Genomic DNA, 21,784 nt, shown 5'->3' with positions numbered 1-21,784 from the left:
TATTTGTAACAGAAGTAGACATGTAAGTTTTACTGTAGAGATCTGACCTAGTTTCAGTTTAGGTTTCTTATGAGAATTTTAGATGTAATTTCCAAGTTGAATTTTTATTATTACCTCTTAGCCTGAATATTTAAACAACTATTCCTTGCGCTTCAAATTCTTAGCTTTCATAAATTCAAAATATAATAGAGTGAATGCAAAGTAATTCTGTAGCCATGTCAGGTGAGGGAAGAGCTATTCTGTGAGATTGAGACTATTAACTAATAATTCCTGATACATATAATAAATTACTCAACAGATATCAGAAAATGTAACTTGCTGATTTCCATGATAATGCTAATGTGTTACTTTTCCTCTGAAAATTAAGAGACACGACCACTGGAATTAATCATAGTTATGGTACGTTTGCCAAGTTTAATAAACATAGTGCAAATTTAAAATGGAATTTAATTACCAAATTACTAATGGAATTAATTGAACTAAACTCTGATGAGGCATAAGTAATCAGACAAGATCGGGCACGTTCAGGACGGTATGGCTGTAGACAGAAGCATAAATAATCTGTGCTCTGGTACCACTAACATTACTGTCTCCCTTTCCACTGCTTGTTGTCTTCCTAAAGGGAGGTACATAAATTAGTATATACAGATTTCTAACCTATATATGAAAAATTTTATTATCTATTCCTAGGTAATAATAGCAAGTCTCTTAAATGCCCTGAGTTTTTAAAATATGTATTAATTCACACAACATCTATTTACTGAATGCCAGGTTCTGAGAGCTCTGAGAACACAGTTACCATCTAGTGGGAAGAGTCAAACAAATAAGCAGCTATTTTCTTAGTAGTCTCCCCAGTTACTCTGAATTGTTTTGGAATGCTTTTAACAGAGCAAAAGTTAGGCAACCCATTCTTTTCACTAGGTTTATTTCAACACTTTAAAATAATACATATAAAGTATTAAGATATAGGGCCATTTTTTGTCCTAATGAACTTTATTAATCACAGATTAAAAATGAAAATTAATTTCGACAGGTCCTTACCTTCACAATGTTTCCAACAACAAGCTCTTGATTGTTTTCAGTATCTGATAAAAGCTGCTTAATCCCATTAATCCGATCACGAAAGTCTTTTGCATTTAATAAACTTGTTATGACTTTAATGTACTCGGCACTTTCTAAGGAATTGCGGGGAACTGATTTTCTGGAGACTTCACGAATTTCAGCTACCTGTCTAAAGTGAAAAAAGGGTAAAACACAAACACAAGTAATTTTCATTATGCATTCATTTTTGAAAAATTCACAGAATGACTTAACCCACAGCCACAATACCTGTGTTGGGGGTCCCTAAGATCTCCCCTGGGTATGGTGATTTGCTAAGAGGACTCATAAGATTCAGCATGTAGTTTTACTCATGGTTAAGATTTGTTATAGCAGAAGGATACAAAGCAAAATCAGCAAAGGGAGAGGCATATGGGTCAAAGTCCAAAGGAAAGCAGATGCAAGCTTCAAGGGTCCTTTTCCAGTGGAGTCACGCAGCATAAACATAATTCCTCCATCAACAAACTGCAACACATGTAAAATGCTGTCTGCCAATGAAGCTTATGAGAGGCTCAGTGCCAAGGATTTTTATGGGGAGTTGGTCATAGCTGGTCCTCTGCCTTGGACATACCAAATTCCAGACTCTCAGAAGGAAAGTAAGTCTTCAGTATTAACCATACTATTTGCCCATAAAATACAGGCAGAGTAAAATACCCTTATCAGTTAGAGAATGGTGGGAATCCTCCTGAAATCCTAGTTTCCAGATGCCAGCCAAGGGCTAACATTGCAAGTTGGCCTTTCCCAGGGTAGCAGTATCAGGCCTGATATGTTAACTGTTTTCTGTAAAATATCCATGTGAACATGCATAGGAAAATTAGAATCTTGAGACCAGTAGGATTTACTATTTCAATGACTTAGAAGCACAGTGTTTTCCACTGCTATAAAGGAGTGACTCAATGTGATAGATGATGATCCCTTTGAAACTAAAGAGTCATACAAATTGACAGGTCTTAAAGACAGTGGTAACAATTCCCAGGTACCACCATTTCTCTGACTAGATAGTATTAAAATCAGTGCTAAATTTGTCTTAAGAGCAGTGATTAATGACTCAGAATCATCCTGAAAGTGGACACAGGATGATGATTTAAAGAGCAGATACTAAATGAATTTATCCATTACTTTTAATTTGTTTAAATAAATTAATCTGAGTTAATATTTAAGATGATTAATTTGAAACAATGAGAAACACAAATAATTAAATTTATATTTACACTAAGGACTATATGATACATAAAAGGTGAATAAATGAAAGGAGTAAAGCAGAAAAACACCTCAAGAAGCCATTGAATTACTGAAACCTATCTATAAAGATGGCGTTTTTATTGTTCAAAACAGGATGGATTTGATAGTAAGATAACACATAATATAGTTTTGGGGGAAAAGATAGAGTAACAGTCAAAAGGGGAAACTCACTAGGTACATTAACAATCATAAAATTTATAAAAAAGAGAAGACATTAAAAATGATCATAGATGGAAAAATCCTCCACAAAATATTAGCAAACTGAATTCAACAACACATTAAAAGAATCACAGACAATGACCCAAGTAGGATTCATCCTGGGGATGCGAGGATGGTTCCACATCCACAAGTCTATCAATGTGATACATCACTTTACAAAAATGAATGATAAAAATCATATAATCAAATCAACAGCTGCAGAAAAAGCATTTGACAAAATTCAACTTCCATTCATGATAAAAACTCTCCACAATGTGGGTATAGTGGAAACATATATCAACATAATAAAGGCTGTATAAGACAAGCCCACACCAACATCATATTCAACAGTGAAAAGCCAAAAGCTTTGCTTCTAATCTCAGGAACAAGACAAGGGTGCCTACTCTTGCCATTCTTATTCAACACAGTACTGGAAGTCCTAGCCAGAGCAATTAGGCAAGAAAAAAATTAAATAAAAGACACCTAAATTGAAAAGGAAGAAGTAAAACTGTCTCTATTTGCAGATGTTATAATATTTTAAAGACATATCATATGTTTCTATCTGTACGAAATGTCCAGAACATGCAGAACGACAGAAACAGAAAGCAGACTGCACAGGGCTGGGGATGGGACAATTGTGGGGAAATGACACTGACTACTAATGAGTGTGGAATTTTCTTTTGAGGTGATGAAAATGTTAAAATGTTCTAAAATTAACTGTGATGATAGTTGCACAACTCAGTAAATATACAAAAAACAAAATTTAATGCCTTAAATAGGTGAATTATATTTTATGTGAATTACATCTCCATAACACTGTTATTTTAAAAAAGATACACCACCCAAACACTATTACAATAAAATGGCTAATATGAGACAAAGCAGACTTCAGGAAAAGGAGTATTATAAGAGATAAAGTGAGAGAGACTTCATAAAGATAAAAGGTCAATTCATCAACAATTAATGAATACATGCATATATATGCATTTAACATGAACATGCACAAAAATACATGAAGTAAAAAGTGATAGAACTGAAAGTACAAATAAACAGATCCACTATAGTTCGAGATATCAATATTCCTATCTTGGCAGTTGACAGAACAAGTAGAGACAATAAGGATATGGAAGACTTGAACAAGACAACAAATTAACTTAACCTAACTGACATTTTATAGAACACTAAGCCCAACAGGAGGAGAATAAACATTCTTTTAAGTACATATAAAAATATTCACTAACAGAATGCATGCTGAACCATAAAACAATAAATTATAAAAGAACTGAAATCATATGAAGCATAATCAATGATACAATAGAACTAGAATATGTATTTATTTATTAATGGAGGTACTGGGGATTGACAGGAAAATTACAGACCTCATGAATACAGACACAAAAACACCCAACAAATTGTAGCAAATCAACTCTAGTGATATATTAAAAATATAACACATCATGATCAAGTGAGAGTAATCCAAAGAATACAACTTATTGTTTTTAACATTTGGAAATCAATGACTGTAATTCATCATATTAACAGAATAATGTAAAACATATGATTATGTTAACTGACACTGAGAAAGCATTTGACAAAATTCAACACTCATTCATGATAAAAATTCAAACTAATTGCTTTATTAAATTTAATTACCTCAGATTTTCTAAGTCCTTCCCAACTTTCAAAACTCCATTAAATTTCAACAAATACCCTGGGATAGTTCATGAAAACATTCAAATGAGACTACCATCACTAGGGAGTAATTTCTCTAATGACGTGGAGTATGAAATGATTCTACCTTTCAGATGAATTGAAAGCATCTCTAGATACAGATGATGACCTTGTATTTCCAACACTGCCAGTATGAGACCGTCTTCCTTTTGCTGACGGCGTATCTAGTGGTATCTCTCCCAAGCCCTGTAAGTAAATACAAAGAAAGGCAGTGTAATAAAAGCCTTAAAACTAGTAACGTAAATAACTTGTACAATGTAATTCTCATAGCAGTCATTGTTGATCTCTTTTATGATTGAAAACATTTTAATAGTATGCTATACTTATGCTTTAAAGGGTATCAGATATATAAATACCTTGTAATTAGTAGTAAATTAACAAAATATGTGACCAACTAATAGGAAAATATTTTCTTGGCAAAAGTGACTAAAATTCAAAAAATTAATATCTATATTTTATAACTGCTCTTCTTAAAGCTTAAAATCTATAAAGAAAATATAAATCTATGCCAAAAATATGAATATATTACATGAACAATGAATTCCTATGCAATACCAGGATGAGAAAAAACATTTCAGTAAGAACTTTTTAAAATCTATTTTTCCTGATACTTGTACTTGAAATGATTCACAGATATAATCTGCCTCATTTTAGTGAGAAGATTTTTTTGCATGGCTATTTTGATAAATTCTATATGAATTAAGCTGAAATTTTTAGGATCAACAGGTGGAAAAATGCTCTAAAATGTATATATCACAATATATCTTTGATTATCCCTTCATAAATGAATCCTTTGCCCAAGGTAACCAGAGAAGAATAACATAAATTGCCCCAGAAAATTTATACACGATTAACGTAAGCACATTTTTGCAAAAAATAGTACATAAATAGGTTACTTTTTTATAAGACACTTTTCACATTTCATTTCACTTGTTATTCCCTCAGTCATTCACTTCACAGACACTTCTGAATCCCCATTGTCTACCAGGATAAATAAGACATGGGGCTTCCCCTCAAGGATCTCCTTATCAACGCCCCAGTGAGGTAGGACCTCTAATAGTGGAACACACAAGGGAAATAAAGCAGGAACCAACTGTGATAAACATCACTATCTTTACTTTACAAAAAATAAAAATTCTGTTTGAAGAAATGAAGGGATGTGCCTAAAATTAATACAGTTGCTAATTCTCAGAGTTGTGACCCAAACTCAAGTCTTATAATTGCAATAAACCATATTACATTCTACCAAATATCAAGTTTCTGTTTAATACACATTTATTGACACTATATATGTCTACTTAGTACTGCAGTTGTTGAAACACTACTGTAGATATACTCTGAATGGTTATTAGAGAAATAATCAAAGAAGTAATTATTTCTATCCTTTACCTTTCTGAGCAAATGAACTTTGCTTTAAAAGTTATTCATAAAATAAACTTCGACATACCTTTTGCCGTAAGCTTTTAACAGATTCCTTAATATATGGCAAATCTTTAGATGGGACATACTTTTCAAGCATTTTATCAAAGTTAGGATGACACATCATGAGGAAAAGCATCTTTCGACCATAATACCTATGGGTATTTGAGACATATGTAAATAATTTTACAAATCTTAACAAGCTCAGTTTCTGTCCTTCGATCCAATTTTTTTTTCCAATAGAAGAAATTTATCAACATCAAGAACACTCTCTCTCTTTTAAGTAAGCCACTGAAATGTAGTTACACTAACTGAACTATAGAGTACAGCATTCTCCTGCCACCCACCTTTGAAAAACAACATAGCTTCAAATCTTTTAGCTTATGTCAGATGGAGAGCCAAAAGCTTTGCCTCTGTTTCTCAGGCACCTGAGGGTCCATGTCAAGGCAGGCACTTGGCAGAACTGTGAATGAGAAGTGTATCTTTGCCCTGGGCTCCTTGCCCAGCGACCTTTTGCTGCTCACCTACTGGCCAGATGGTCTGCCTCAGTCAACCTTCCCTAGGGTCTGTATTTCTGATCCTCTGTCTCTTCTTTTTCCTGCCAAAACTTACCTGGGTTTCAGTTCTTCAAAAACCTATTCTTTTCTACCTACAATACACACAAAGTTAGTTGGTAAATTATGGCTGATATATTAATAAATGTCTGATGTTATCCAAACAAGGTTTTTTTTATGCTATATGAATTTTAAAATATTCTTCTAGAATAATACCTTAAGCCAAGATATTCTAACGGTAAACCTCAGGTATAGTGGAAGTGCATACTGGAGATATTTTTAGTTAGGGAGGTCTTTTGGTACCTTATAATAATACTATGTTATTATTCCTTAAGGAAGCTTGGCCCTAAAATAATTACAGTTATACTTTTATCTACAAGTTGGAATATATGAGACTAGAAGAACCGGAGAAGGCAAGGAGTTTTTAAGGGGGATGTATAGGGTGATCTCAGGATCATCTGTATCAACCAGACTCCTTCATATGTAATGAAATTACAGAAAGGGAGGTAATATAAGAGAATAAAAATTACTTTTCTTGCCCCACAACCAGAATAAGGTCGACACCCAGGTAAGTAACTCCTAATCAGTGATAGTTTCCAAGATGACTCTAACTTCTATCCCAGAATGTTAAGAACTGTAGGTGTACCACAGGCCCTACTGATATGGGAATGGATAAAACAAACAAGTAAACAAGCAAAAGGGACATGAAATATGAGAAATACTAAAACTGGAAAGTTATAACCATTCTGTAATTTTAAAACTTCAAATGAGAATCTAAGAAATGACAAAATAAATTAAAAGAATTACTATGCCATTAAGGAAAGGTTAAGATGTACACAAAACAACTTATAAATCTTACTTTGTTCTGAACTAGTCTATTATGATCCAACCCTCCTAAATTGTTTTGAACTTTACTATGATATGCAGAACTTCTAAAATGGTTCCCCCAAATCATGTCCTGCTCCAATTCCTACAATTTTTGAGTATGATGAGATGTAACTTCCAGGATTATGCTACGTTATATGGGTACAGTTGATTTTAAGATAGGGAGATTTTCTGTGTGGACCTAATCTAATCACACGAGCCCTTAAATGTAGAGAGCTTTCTGGGTCTATTAGAAGAAAAAGAAGTCAAAGAGATTCTAAGAATAAGGGAGATTCGACATGCTTGCTGGCTTGAAGATAGAAGGGGCTGCATGAGAAGGAATTCAGGTGACCTTGATGGAGCTGAGAAAGGAGCGTGGCTTACAGTCAGCAAGGAAACAGGGTCCTCAGTCCTATAATCACAAGAAACAGAATTTGGCCCACAACCTGAACGAGTTTGTAAGCAGATTTTTCTATACAGCCTTTAGATAAGAGGCCAGCAATGTTATCATCTTGATTTCAGACTTGTGAGACCCTAGGCAGAAAGCCCAACTGAGTATGCCAATCTTCTAACCTGAAGAATGGTAAGCTAAAAAAAAAATCTGTGTTGCCTTATATCACTATGTTTCTGGTTGTTTGTTATGTAGTGATGGCTAATGAATATATTTACTTTCTATGTTAGCTTTTGGTATAATGACTTCCACAAGATTAACTCCAGTCATCTAAAGTAATGGACATCTTTGCCTCAAAATGTTAAAAATTTGGTATCCTTCTTTACTTTAGTCTCCATGAACGCAGGATCCTAACTTCCCCTCCTTTTAATCTATCTTCATAAATAACTGCCATAATTTTTAGACTTGGTATGGGACATTATAAATCATCTAGTCCAACTTTACCAATTTTATAGATGAGGAAACAGAAGCTAACAGGTTAATTAACTTGTTAAGGGCAGACAGTGATTACAGATTGCAACTGAATCTGGGCTTCTGACTACATCCAAAACTTCCATCAGCAGTACAGTTATGGTACTGTCCACATCTTAATTTTAGTTATCTTTCTCTGACTGTTCTTAACCTTTATAAAAGTGTTCTTCAAGTACAGATAATAATCAGAAATTCATGGAATTTTCTAAGTGCACATATCTCATGTTATCCATTTTGCTTCCTGTATTTTTCATGTACAACTATTTCCTTGACTTGACCTGACTGCTTGGAAAATACGTCGTTTTCCTCTAAATGCATTACCTTACATTTGCCCACAATGGAGTTCTTCTGCCACTTTTCTGCCCACTCATACAGTCTTGTGCCGTTTTCATGCAGATCATCCCTGTGACATGGCATCTCACTACCCAGAAGTATGTAGTGTCATCTGTAAATTTGGAGAATTCACTGTGCACTCCCTCAAGATCATTCACAAATTGGTTAACTAAGACCATCCCCCAGACCAATCCCTAAGGATCCCACTTTTCCATTTAGAAAAATGTTCATTCTTCTTTAATCTTTGTTTCTACATTTAAGCCCTTAGAGTAAGAGATTCAGCAAATATTATTAGCAACTATTCACCTGGTTTCTGGTGAGCTGTCCTGAGCAAACTTAGCAGCAGCTGGTAATATCCGGTCAGCCATATCCTTTGTTCCAGATAAAATACGCTCTGGTTCCATAAATTCTACTACATCTGATAAGTGCTGGGCTGCACATCTTCTCACTGCAATGTGTAAATGGCTACAGGGAAACATGGTCAGTTAAAATTGAGTTGATGTATAAATTATTTTCCAAAGATGTATCTTTAAAGTTAAATGATTACTCCTAAGCCTCAGGAATCATCCTTGTAGGCTAAAATGACAAATTATTTGCATTAGCTATCCCTCCCCAGGAAGGTAAAAGCAAAACAAAAATCATAATCACTGGCATTTATTTAGTTCCTGATCTATGAATGTAAGTAACATTATTAGAATAAGAATATTACTATCCTTTGTATGCTTAGCACCTCATATGACACTTATTACATAGGAATTACTTAATACTTTTTTTGGACTGAAATAACATTGAAATATGCTTGTTTTTTCCTACACCCCAGATTTCACGCAATTGCACCGTTAGTTTAAGAACATGTCCAGATTATTTTGAACATTACCTTTGTCCTCCGTTGATAAGAGAAACAACTGCACGTGCAGGAGTTACGTTAGTGATCATAGCTCTCAATGCTTTGTCAACATCTTCTCTTATAAATGTGTTTGATTCTCCTGCCTTATGCAACAAAACTTTTACTGTATTATCTAGTTCTTGATCCATGCTCTTTTTCAGGTAAGTGAAAAGATCACTTAAACAGACCACAGCAGCACGAGAAACTCCAGAGCGTAAATTTTTCACCTAAAAAAAATTTCCAAAATGTATATTTTGCTGATATTCTGAAAGAAAATCAGTAATAATGACTTTGAAACCAAATTTACTATCAAAGTAACACATTTAATATGTATTATATTATGTCCTAAAACCAACATTTAATCATTTTTTTAAAGGTTGCAAAGTAAGTCATGAGTTACTTTAGCTTCATACAAGCCTACTGATAACATTTAGTATAGCTTTTTTTAAAGGTCAATAAATGTGGCATATTTATACTTTGTTATTTAAACAATCCTTAACTCAGCTGAAAAGTAAGTTTACCTCTTGAACTACTGCAAAATTTGTTTCATGCAACTTTGTGTTCATTATTTCAGAATGAAAAGCAGCTAAACATCTAATAAAGTTCAGTCCCTCAATTTTCTTCTCCCTATGGGAAAAAGAAAAAAATGATAAAAACCACATATTAAATGGGGCTCCTCTAGAACAGGACCTCAGATACCTTCTTTTGTGTGTATGGAATCTTGCTAATGAGGAGACCTCGCTTATTTTCTCTTATCACATAGGAATCGCAAATAAAAAATACAAAAAGGTTTGTTCACTTCAACAGTTCTCTTTCATGATTCAAAAGATCTTTTAAGAGCCAAAACCACTAGTGACAGTCAAACTAAGTTTATGCTTTATAAATATAAAGGGCTCACCTTGCTTGTTTCTCAGGGATCACTATCTTTCATTGCCTGGTGAACAGTATTCTGAAAACTACTGTTTTATATATTTTGTATGAATTCTTTAGTTCTTTCAGAGGTGAAGGCAAATCTAATGCCTGTTAATCCATCTTGGCAGGAAGTAGAAGTTCAAGAGTTTTAGTTTGGACATGTTAAATTTCTATTGGCATTCAAGTGGAAGTGTCAAGTAAGCAGTCAGATTACAAGTCTAGAGCTCAAGAAGACACTAGGGATTCAGATATACATTTATGAGAAATCAGAATATGGGTGGAATTTCAAGCTATAGAACTGAATGATCACTTAAGAATGGGGTTCGCAAACTATGGTTCACAGATCAAATCTGGCTCTATCAGAGTTTTCCTCTCCAAGTAAAATTTTAATAAGTAAAGTTTATTGAAACACAGCCATGCCCATTTGTTTTCATACTGTCTAAGGATACTTTTGCACTACAACAGCAAGCTGAGTAGCAGCAACAGAGACATGTGGCCTAAAAACCCTAAAATATTTACTACCTGGCTCTTTAAAGGAAAAGATTGGCAGTCCAGATCAATGGAATGAACGTAGACAGGGAACGCCAGTAGATCAAATTCTGGAATACTGTTCAATTTTGAAATAAAACAGAGGAGAAGGAACCAGAAAGTACTGAAGCAGGAAAAGAACCAAGAGTTTCTAATTTTTCTAGGGTGAAATGAAAAAAAGTGTATCAAGAAAGGAGTGTCAACTGTGTCAAGTGATGCTGAGAGGCTAAGTACAATGAGGACTAGTGTAGCAAAATGGTCACTTTTGCAGTTTTAGTGATGTGGTGGTCATGGTGGGGAGGGTTGAAAGCCAATTAAAGAAGGGTGAAAAGAGTATGAGGTCAAAAAGTAGACACAATGAATTAGCCTTTTTGATAACTTTTGCTAAAAGGGGGTGTGGGGGAGAAAAGAAATGTGAAAAAGATGTGTGGTTTAGGAAGGTTTTTTAAAAATAGAAAATACTATGGCACATTTTTATGTTGATAAAATGAACTAGTAAAAAAGCAAAACTGATGATGAGGTGTAGGATTGGGATGAGAGAGAGACTGAAGGAAGAGGGGAGGAAATGGCACAAAGAAAAGCAACCAGTAGATGCTCCAAGTGGAATGCCACTGTCTTTCTGTTTCCCTTAAGTAACTGGCTGGGCTGGTGGGGTGGCTGCTCAGCTGAGGTAGGAACAGGTATGTATTTTCAGGATTGTTATAGGAAATACTTCACGGAGAAATGCTTGGAGAAATGGTGAGATTTATATCTAATACCAAAAGGCTTGCATAACCCATAATAAAGCTAAACTATGTCCTCATAGTATATAAGTTATAATGAAGCTGGTAATATAGTACTATAAGGATCAGAATTCAGCTACTTTAATAAGTTGAAAAAACCTCAAACTGCCTAAACACTAAAATAATCATTTCTAAGACTATTTTAATAGGAAATGTTTCAAGGTGTCTAGTAAAAAATTTACAGAAAACTTCTGGAACTCAGCTTCGTTTTACATTAAAGATGGCAAACTCACCAATCCTCATCAGCTAAAAGCCTCAGAGCTTCTGTCAGAGCCACTTCTGGTTTGGAAAATGGCCGTAGTTCTGATGAATCCATTATTTCTGGACTATGAGTGACAGAAGGCATCCTTTCTTTATACTGTGGAATGGCTCCAGGAGATGCTTCATCTAAAACAAAGAAACATACTAAATAAAGCATCAAACAGCTCTGATACAAAGAGATACAAATAGTTTGACCACAGATTCTGTGAATATTTCTTACAGAAACTAGTTAACTATTAGTTTAGTCTCCAACAATACTGTAATACCTGGATACCAAAGCTATTTTTAAAACTTTATTTTTACATACAAAATTATTAAATTACATTTAATGTAAATATATAAGTGGTTTTTTAGTCATAAGGCATATAAAAAGTCCAGCTTTAAGAGCTAGAAGTCAATAAGAAGTGTATGATCCCATTTTGTAAAAGCATGTAGATAGATACCTATCTTACAACTGATAACTGAAAATGAAGCTTCTTGACATCTGTAGGTAAATTACCAATTTTTTCTATTGGTATAGAATTAATGGTAATTACAAATCCTAAGACCATATATAGCAACATGATCAATGTTTCTTCCATAATCAAACATTTACTAACCATTTTCCAGATGTAAGGCACTACCCTAGATATGAGGGAAACGAATTATCATTGAGTGCTCAGGGTAATGCCTCTAGGGCACTACACAATGTAAGACACATGCAGTGAAGGTGTTAGGAAAAGATCAGTGTGAAATGGCTTTTGTAAATAAGTAAAGATTAGTTATTTTTTCATGTTAAGAGATATTTTTTAAAAGGCAATGTTAAATACTTTTATTATAATCCTTTTCTAGTGCTTATCAACCATGCTACTTGTAAGAAAATGTTACATGAAACACAAGAGATACACAAATATAAGAAATTTCACTTGATGCTGTATACCAATTACTCTGATGCAATTAAAACCCAAAGGCAACAAGGTCTTAATGATATTAATTAACATTTATTAAATACTCTGTCAAGATACTATGATAAATGCTTTACAAATGTTATTACATTTAATTCTTTCTACAAAGCTGACAGATATGTTCATTATCTCTACTCTGCAGCTGAGAAAATAACTGAGTTCTACAGAGGCTAAGAAATGTATTCAAGGTCTCAGTGCTAATGAGTGGCAAAAGCAGGATTCATATTTAGGTCCACCATCACCCTCAATTTTATATAAAGAGGTCTAAGACAGAATCTCTGCTTTCAAGAAATTTATCACATACCTGATAAGAAGACACATGCAAAAAGATGAATATGGTATTCTGGATTACTGTAGTGATAAATTAGTACCAGTTTTTTGTTAGAATAAAACTTATAAAAGGAAATTATGTCACAATAATGAATATAATAATTAGACATCATTAATTTTTTTGGATGATTCAGGTGCACCTTCATTAGGTTTCATATATAAAACCGATATGCATTTAAAAAAAAACTTCCAACTTTGGAATTTCATAACCCAGAAAGAATAGCAAATACCAAATAGCACTATTAACCATCATTATTGAGCTCTGGCCTAGCATTGTGCTACTGCTTCATTTACATTATCTCAGTTGATTTGTTCAACAACCCTATATGATGGTTATTATTATTCCTACATTGCAGGTGAAAAAACTGATGCTAAAGTTTTAAGGAGTGCCTCTCTATATCTACTCCATCCTCATTCTCATGAAAGAATAATTCATTAGGAAGAGATGCAGATAAGCACCAAATTATCAACCTGGAATTATACCAGTATTTCTACGGTTTTCATCAGAAAAATGTGAAACAAAACAAAACAAATATTACTCTGGAAAAGGAGGTGTACAGAATATAGATTAAAAGCAGTGCTGCTCAAACTAAGTTTTTTTTTTTTTAATTTGTAGACTGATACTTTTATAAAATACAATAAAAGTGTTGTGGCAATTTCAAATTGTTAAAATAGTTTCTCAAAGCTTACTCTCACTTTTTGTATTTATCTTGTAAGCATATTCTTCTGTTCAAATAATACAAGGGTGTCTTCATGGAGGCACTCTCCTTACACTTTTTGGAAATAAAATCCGTAATGCATACATTATAGGCAAAAATCACAAAATTAGTTTATACCTCTTAGCAAGAACGAATATGCAACAATTTATGCTTTGTTACTATTTGTATTATTTGCTACTATTTGTAGTTCTATTCCTACTGTCAACTCCTGGCTTAGGTAAGAAGTTTTGTGGATTTTTCTTCCCCTAGATTTTATGACACCAATAAATAGTAAAATTATTTAAGAATGCTAAAAATAGGCTTAAACGTCACAAATGCCTAGATTCAACTAGTACTTAGGGCCATGTTTAACCAGTAATTTTACAGGCCAACACTCTTCATCAGGCATGCTCACCAACTATTAATTTTGAGGATACAGAATTTTTAGAGTTTTCTATACTTCTTGCATTACAAAAAAAAAAAAATGCAAGCTAGGAAAAACTGTAAACATTCATCTAGTTCAACTCTATTTATATTTATCTTTGGGAGAGGCTAAGTATGTTGTCCAAGATTATGTATTTAGTTTTTTCTATATGCTTGGGGTTTTTGTTAACACCTAGACTTTAGATCCAACATAAATCTAGAAGGGGTGTTAAGTTCACATAGTTTATTCCTTAGAAATAATTAATAAACAAAAGTAATAAACAGTATTTTTTTCAATTTTTCAATCTTTGTTTTGAAAATTACAAGTAGTGGGTGAACAAGGTATTTTCAAAGAGTTCAAACAACAAAAAGGGATAAAAACAGAAATGAAATAATTTCCTTCCTTACTCTTGAGTTCTCACCACTGAGAGAAAACTATCTTCAATAAGCAGTAATTTTTAATATTTACTATAGTTCACACAATTTTTCCTTTCAACCTCCAATTTTTCCTAATTGCTACTATATCTAGTACCTATTCAATATTTTTAAAAAACAGCACAGGAAACATGGAGCTTACTCTATACCTTAATAGGTATAGAACCTATTAAGTACTCAATGATAGTCTGAGTAAATGATAAATGCAATGATTTTTAAATCATGAGTAATAAATCAGCTTCAAAATCTCAGTTATCTTAGCTATAAAATGAGACACCACTCCTCAGCAAAACAGGAATATTTGCAGGGAGCAAGGAGACTTTTGACATAACTCGACCTTTCAATTTATGTATTTATACAGCCGGAAAAGAAGAAGCCTGTTTTCAGGTAGCAAAGTTAGTTAAAAGGCAGGACTAATACTGAAGAAGCCAGGTTGGTCTACTGACTTCTACTGGTTTAGTGTTCTTTCTATCACAAATGCACCGAACCACATGTGGTCTCTTCAGCTTAAATAAGCATTTGTGACATTACTCCTTATATTTAAACAAGTAACTTATATGAATCTGAAAACACTAAAGATGGTGACCTTTTTAAACTAGCCCCTCCTTTCAACGTAGGGCTGAATGTTTTCTAAAGGAGGACTCTCATTTTTTGATATTCAAACCTCACCCCCCCAAATATTTACATCTAGAAGGGAGAAAAACAATCAATCAACTTCCTTTTTATGAAAAATAATATTTATTATAAGTTAGAAGCTACTGAGTCTTGCAAATTTCTGTGCTATAGTTTAACATCTTCCACTGTTAGCCATGTGTCACCCTCAGTTAAATCACAGCACACTAATTTTAGAATATTACTAGTTAAAAACAAAACACATTAAATGTTAAATTCTACTTACTTTCAGATGCCACTTTCTCAGTTCCTGCATGTTTCATTCGTTCCCAAGGATTCTGTTCCTTCTTTTCATAATCTTTAATGTCAAAAAGTTCTTTTTCCTCTTTTCTCTTTTGTCTCATCTTGTCATAAGTAGATTTTGAAATAGAAACTTTAATCTGCATGAAGAAGTTGAAATACCTGAAATTATTGAGTCTGACATTTAATATAACTATCTTTAACTCAGACAACTGTGAACTATATAAAAGAAACTATATATTTCTTAGTCTTTATTTCAGTAATTCTAAATCTAAAGAGAATTACATAGTACAAATATCCAACTAAATTTGTGTCTGAAGATAACAGTTTTTATTCCTTGAGTATACCATAGAAAATTGCTGAATATAAACATACACATGTTTATATAATGTGTATATATAATGTGTGTGTATATATATATATGTGTATATATACACACACACACATAAAGTACATATAGAGTATAAAGTACACTAGATATTTTACACCAGAATGACAACATATTTGGTGGGAAAGAAGAATCATCTACCATTTAAATGATTAAGAATCAGGAATTTCAATTACACTGAGATTTTAAAAATTTTAATCAAAACATTTTCACCATTCCAAATCTGATATATATAAAATAATGATTTATCATAGGCTGAATTTAGCCTAGTGATTAGCAAATAACCTTACATCTTTTTCATTCTCAGTATCAACATATGATGGAATACTCTGCTGGACTGCTCTTCCATAAATCCCTGATGGTGGTTCAATACTTTTAACTGAAAACGTATCCCCATTTTCCACAGAAGATATCGCAGACTGGCTGCAGGTTGCTGGTGCTGAATTTGGACTTCCAAATACGCCTGAAAGCAACCAACCAGCAAATTGTCATTAAGTAATCAGGTGATGTTACTCCGGACAACAAAGAAAAGCCTTTTAAGAAAAGGCTTCTTGCCTTCAAGAAGTAAATAATATAGTCAATAAAGAAAACTTGTTAAATAATCACAAAATGTAAAAACATCCTAACAGGATGATAATATAAGAGGTATCACAAGACATTTCATGGTAATATCAAATGAGAACAGCATATTCTAAGTTCTGAGTTCACAAGAAAGGTATTTAAGATGGTTTGAAGGAGCAAAAATTTCAGCTGGAATTGGAAGACACAATGAATTTGGATAGACAAGTAAGGAAGGAGGGAAGGACATCCTATGTGATAGAGGTGCTCATAATCAGAGGTGAGCAAGTAGAAAGCATGTATGTAAAGTGAACAAATTGGTTTGGGCACAAGGCATATGGAAGAATAACAGAAAGCAAGCTTACAAGAGTAGGTTGGAGCCAATCTGAAGCGGGCCTTAAATTAACCTGATGATCTTTGCTATCAAGCAAAGAAGGTAGGAAAGCTTTCTAAGCATTTCATTCTGTTTACCAAAAACAAGAGGTACCCCCTCAAAGTCTATAACCACATTCTAGTTTTTCAATTAAAAAAGAATCTAGTTGGGATGCGTTAATGAACTTGATGAGGGAATCCTTTCACAAAGTACATGGATATCAAATCACCATGTTGTACGCTTTAAATATCTTACAATTTTATTCATCAATTATATCTCAATAAAGCTGGGGAAAAAACACTAGCTTTAAAGGATATGTGTAAATATGTTGTTCAAAGGTTTTCTAACACTTCTAAAATATATAACAGATGTTAAGATTTGTCTATACTTTGTATGAAAGATAATACAATTATATTAACTTATATCAATTACTAAGTCAATCAATAAGGACTACTATTTGAATTTAAACTATGGTAAAATGGTCTAAGCTATCCTAAAAATGTCTTAGAAGTACCTAAACTGCAGCTGTCACATAAAATATCTCTCTGAAAACTCCTGACATGAGTGTACTGTAGTTTCATTAGAAGATAGAAATGTGATGTTAAGTATTTATTTTTAATTCTTTCAATTTAACAATTTTTTAAAAAGAAAGTTCTATTCAACACTTGAATCACACTCTTCTCTATACTTTACTGATAGGCTTTACTTATATGTGAAGAATATAAACAATTAAAAAGCTAAATAACTTTGAAATACCTTTTCCAACAACTACTACTGAGTCTTCTGAGAAGGTATTTGTAGACGTCAGGTCAAAACTGGCAATTTGCTGAAAATTTGATGATGATCCTGTAAATCCTAAAACAAACAGAAAAACCCACATATGAAAATACTTACTTATATACTATTTTCGGATATCATAACATGGTCTTTTAAAACTGAAAATTAATTTCATACAAAGAATTTACAATTTATTTGTTCCCCTATGTTCACTAATTCAATAAATATTTATAATTAGAATACCTGGTTTGTCCATTGTATATTCTTGCCTCCTTTGTCATACATTAATTGACTGTAGGTTATTTCTGGGCTCTCTATTCTGATCCATTGATCTGCATTTCTGTTTCTGAACCAATATCATGCTGTTTTGATTACTGTAGCTATGTAGTATTGTCTAAAGTCTGGAAGGGTTATGCCTCCAGCTTTGTTCTTTACCTCAAGGTTGCTTTGGCAATTCTGGGTCTTTTGCAGTTCCATACAACTTTTAGTATTACTTGTTGTAGTTCTGTGAAAAATGTCATGGGTATTTTGATAGGGATCGCATTAAATCTGTAGCTTGCTTTGGGTAGTATGGCCATTTTAACATTAATTCTTCCAATCAAAGGGCATGGGCTATCTTTCCATTTCTCTGAATCATCTTTAATTTCCTTTATCAGTGTTTTATAGTCTTCAACATATAGGTCTTTTAACCCCATGGTTAGGTTTACTCTTAGGTATTTTATTTTATTTTTGATGCAATTCTAAACAAGACTTTTTTTTTTTTAACTTTCTCTTTCTGATATTTCATTGTTAATGTAAAGAAATGCAATAGATTTCTGCACATGAATCTTATATCCTGCCACTTTACTGAACTCATGTATTAGTTCTAATAGTTTTTGTGTGGTGTCTTTAGGGTTCTCCATACAGAGCATCATGTCATCTACAAACAGTAAGTTTTACATCTTCCCTTACAATCTGGATATCTTTTATTTCTTTCTCTTGTCTGACTGCCTTGGTTAGGACTTACAACACTATGTTGAATAGAAGTGGTGAGAGTAGGCATCCTTGCATTGTTCCTGTATTTAGCAGGAAGGCATTCAGCTTTTCACCTTTGAGTATTATGTTGGCTGTGGTTTGACATAAATGGCCTTTAATATGTTGAAATATGTCCCTTCTACCCCAACTTTAGTGAGAGTTTTTATCATGAATGGATGTTGAATTTTATCAAATGCTTTTTCTGTGTCTATTGAGATGATCATATGGTTTTTGTCTTTTCTTTTGTTAATGTGGTGTATCACATTGATTTGTACATGTTGAACCACCCTTACTACCCTGGAATGAATCCAAATTGATCATGATATGTGATCTGTTTTATGTATTGTTGGATTCAGTTTGATATTGAGGATTTTTGTATCGATAGTCATCAAAGATATTGACCTATAATTTTCTTTTTTGTAGTATCTTTGTCTGATTTTGGTATCAGGGTGATGGTGGCCTCACAGAATGAATCTGGGAGTGTTCTCTTCTCTTCAACCCTTTGAAATAGATTGAGAAGGATAGGTAAAAGTCCTTCTTTGTATGTACGGTAGCATTCCCTAGTGAAGTTGTCCGGTCCTGAACTTTTGTTTGCAGGGAGGTTTTTGTTGTTGTTATAGATTTTATTTCACTTCTAGCAATCAGTCTGTTCAAATTATCCATTTCTTCTTGACTCAATTTTGGCAGGCTGTATATTTCTAGAAAGTTGTCCATTTCTTCTAGGTTGCCAATTTGTCAGCATATAATTGTTCACAGAATTCTCATCATGACTTTTTGTATTTCTGTGGTATCACTTGTTATTTTTCCTCTTTCATTCCTTATTTTGTTTATTTGGGTCCTTTCTTTTCTTCTTGGTGAGACTGACTAGAGGTTTGTTGATTTTATTTATCTTTAAAAAATACCAGACCTTGGTTTTATAGATCTTTTCGATTGTTGTTTTTGATCTTATTTATTTCCTCTCTGATCTTTATTTCCTTCCTTCTGCTTGAGTTTTGTTTGTTCTTCTTTTTCTAATTCTTTTAGGTGGTAGGTTAGGTTGTTCAATTTACATTTTTCTTGTTTTCTGAGGAAGGCTTGTACCACTATAAACTTCTATCTTAGAACTGCTTCTACTGCATTTTGTAAGGTTGTGTTTTCACTGTCATTTGTCTTGAGGTATTTTCTGATTTCCTCTTTGATTTCATTGTTGACTCATTGGCTTTTTAGTAGCATGTTGTTCAGTCTCCCAGTGATCATTTTTCCCTGTTTTTCTTTCTGTGGCTGATTTCTAGTTTCATACCACTGTGGTCAGAAAAGATGCTTGAAATAATTTCTATCCTTTTAAATTTGTCGAGGCTTGTTTTGTGACCTAGTATGAGGTCTACTGCACAGAATGTTTCATATGCACTTGAAAAGAACATATATTCTGGGGTTTTTTGGATGTAGTGTCCTGTATATCAATTAAGTCCAACTGGTCTATTCTGTCATTTAGGATCTCTGTTGCTTTATTGACTTTGTCTGGAATATCTGTCCACTGATGTCAGTGGGGTGGTAAAGTCTCCTACCACTACTGTATTCTTGTCAATTTCTTCCTTCATGTCTGTTAGTATTTGTTTTATATATCTAGGTGCTTCTATATTGGGTGCATACATGTTAATGAGCATAATACTGTCTTCTTATCTTCATCCCTTTATTATATAGTATCCTTCTTTGTCTTTCTTTATGGACTGTTTTAAAGTCTATTTTGTCTGACATGTGCATTGCTACCCCTGCTTTCTTGTCCTTTCCATTTGCATGAAATACCTTTTTCCATCCCCTCACTTTTCAGTCTGTGTTTTCATCCTCTCACCTTTACCCTAAGGCGAGTCTCTTGTAGGCAGCATATTGTAGGTTTTTTTTTTTTAATCCAATCTACTACTCTATGTCTTTTGATTGGAGCATTTAGTCCACTGACATTTAAAGTAATTATTGACAGGTATGTACTTACTGCCATTTTACATCTTTAAATCTTGCTTTCAAGTTGACTTTGTAGTTCTTCTTTGTTCATTTCTTTTTTTGTTGTTCCTTTTGTGGTCTGATAATTTTCTTTTGTATTACGCTTGAGTTCCTTTTTTTCTGGTTTCTATAAATCTACCATGTTTCTGATTTGTGTGATAACCTTGCTAGGTTTAGGTGGCAGCTTTTTCCTTCATAGGACTTTGAATATATCATGCCACTCCATTCTGCAAGGTTTCTTCAGAGAAATCAGCTGATAGCCTTATGGGGGGGGGGGGGGCTTGTAACTGATTCCATTTTTCTCTTGCTGCCTTCAGAATCCCCTCTTTATTTTTAATTTTTGCCATTTTAATTATGATATGTCTTGGTGTGGGGCTGTTTGGGTTCATCTTCGTTGGGACCCTCTGTGCTTCTTGTACCTGGATATGTTCCTTTTTTAGGTTTGGGAAGTTTTCAGTCTCTTCAGCAAGTTGTGTTGGGAAAGCTGGACAGCTACACGTAAATCAATGAAATTAGAACACTCACACTACATATAAAAATAAACCCCAAATGGCTTAAAGATCTAAACAGAGGACATGACACCATGAAACTCCTAGAAGAGAATATAGTCAAAACATTCTCTGACATAAATTGTAGCAACAGTTTCTTAGATAGGCCTCCCAAGGCAAAAGAAATAACAGCAAAAATAAACAAACAGAACCTAATTAAACTTCAAAGCTTTTGCACAGCAAAGGAAACTATCAACAAGATGAAAATACAACTTACAGAATGGGAGAAAATATCTGCAAATGATGCCACCAACAAGGGATTAATACCCCAAATACACAAATGATTCATACAACTCAATATTCAAAAAACAACACAATGAAAAAATGGGCAGAAGACCTAAATAGACATTTGTTCAAAGAAGACATACAGATGGCCACCTGGCATGTGAAAAGATGTTAACATCCATAATTATTAGTGAGAAGCAAATCAAAACCACAATGAGGTATCCCCACAATGAGGTATCCCCTCACACCAGTAAGAATGGCCATCAGCCAAAAGTCTACAAATAATAAGTGTTGGAGAGGATGAAGAGAAACGGGAACCCTTATAAACTGCTGGTGGAAATGTAAATTGGTGCAGCCACTATGGAAAACAGTATAGAGGGTTCTTAAAAAACTAAAAATGTTCTTTTACTTTTTACACTACAATTTCTTCTAAGCAAAAAATTATTTAAAGAAAT

General features: G+C 33.4%; 1 protein-coding gene across 3 annotated transcripts in view; it reads right to left on the bottom strand.

Moving 5' to 3' along the window:
• The window catches only part of TOGARAM1 (TOG array regulator of axonemal microtubules 1), a 60,211-nt gene that overhangs the window by 5,136 nt on the left and 33,291 nt on the right, over window positions 1-21,784 (bottom strand). For 2 of the 3 annotated variants that reach the window (XM_064485921.1, XM_010976956.3), the window contains 10 exons: window positions 17,548-17,646; window positions 16,151-16,323; window positions 15,459-15,612; window positions 11,703-11,856; window positions 9,769-9,874; window positions 9,239-9,474; window positions 8,668-8,826; window positions 5,717-5,843; window positions 4,337-4,455; window positions 1,042-1,231 (listed from right to left, as the gene is read on the bottom strand). In XM_064485921.1, the coding sequence (XP_064341991.1) occupies window positions 1,042-1,231; window positions 4,337-4,455; window positions 5,717-5,843; window positions 8,668-8,826; window positions 9,239-9,474; window positions 9,769-9,874; window positions 11,703-11,856; window positions 15,459-15,612; window positions 16,151-16,323; window positions 17,548-17,646 (1,517 nt within the window). Of the gene's footprint in view, window positions 1-1,041; window positions 1,232-4,336; window positions 4,456-5,716; window positions 5,844-6,036; window positions 8,474-8,667; window positions 8,827-9,238; window positions 9,475-9,768; window positions 9,875-11,702; window positions 11,857-15,458; window positions 15,613-16,150; window positions 16,324-17,547; window positions 17,647-21,784 lie in introns of those variants that run through there. The other variant, XM_064485922.1, reaches the window with a different exon arrangement.

The sequence above is a fragment of the Camelus dromedarius genome, chromosome 5 (assembly GCF_036321535.1).
Source record: "Camelus dromedarius isolate mCamDro1 chromosome 5, mCamDro1.pat, whole genome shotgun sequence".
In the NCBI taxonomy this organism is placed as follows: domain Eukaryota; kingdom Metazoa; phylum Chordata; class Mammalia; order Artiodactyla; family Camelidae; genus Camelus; species Camelus dromedarius.
The sequence above is the reverse complement of the archived record's forward strand: the minus strand, read 5'-3'. Positions and strand labels throughout refer to the sequence as shown.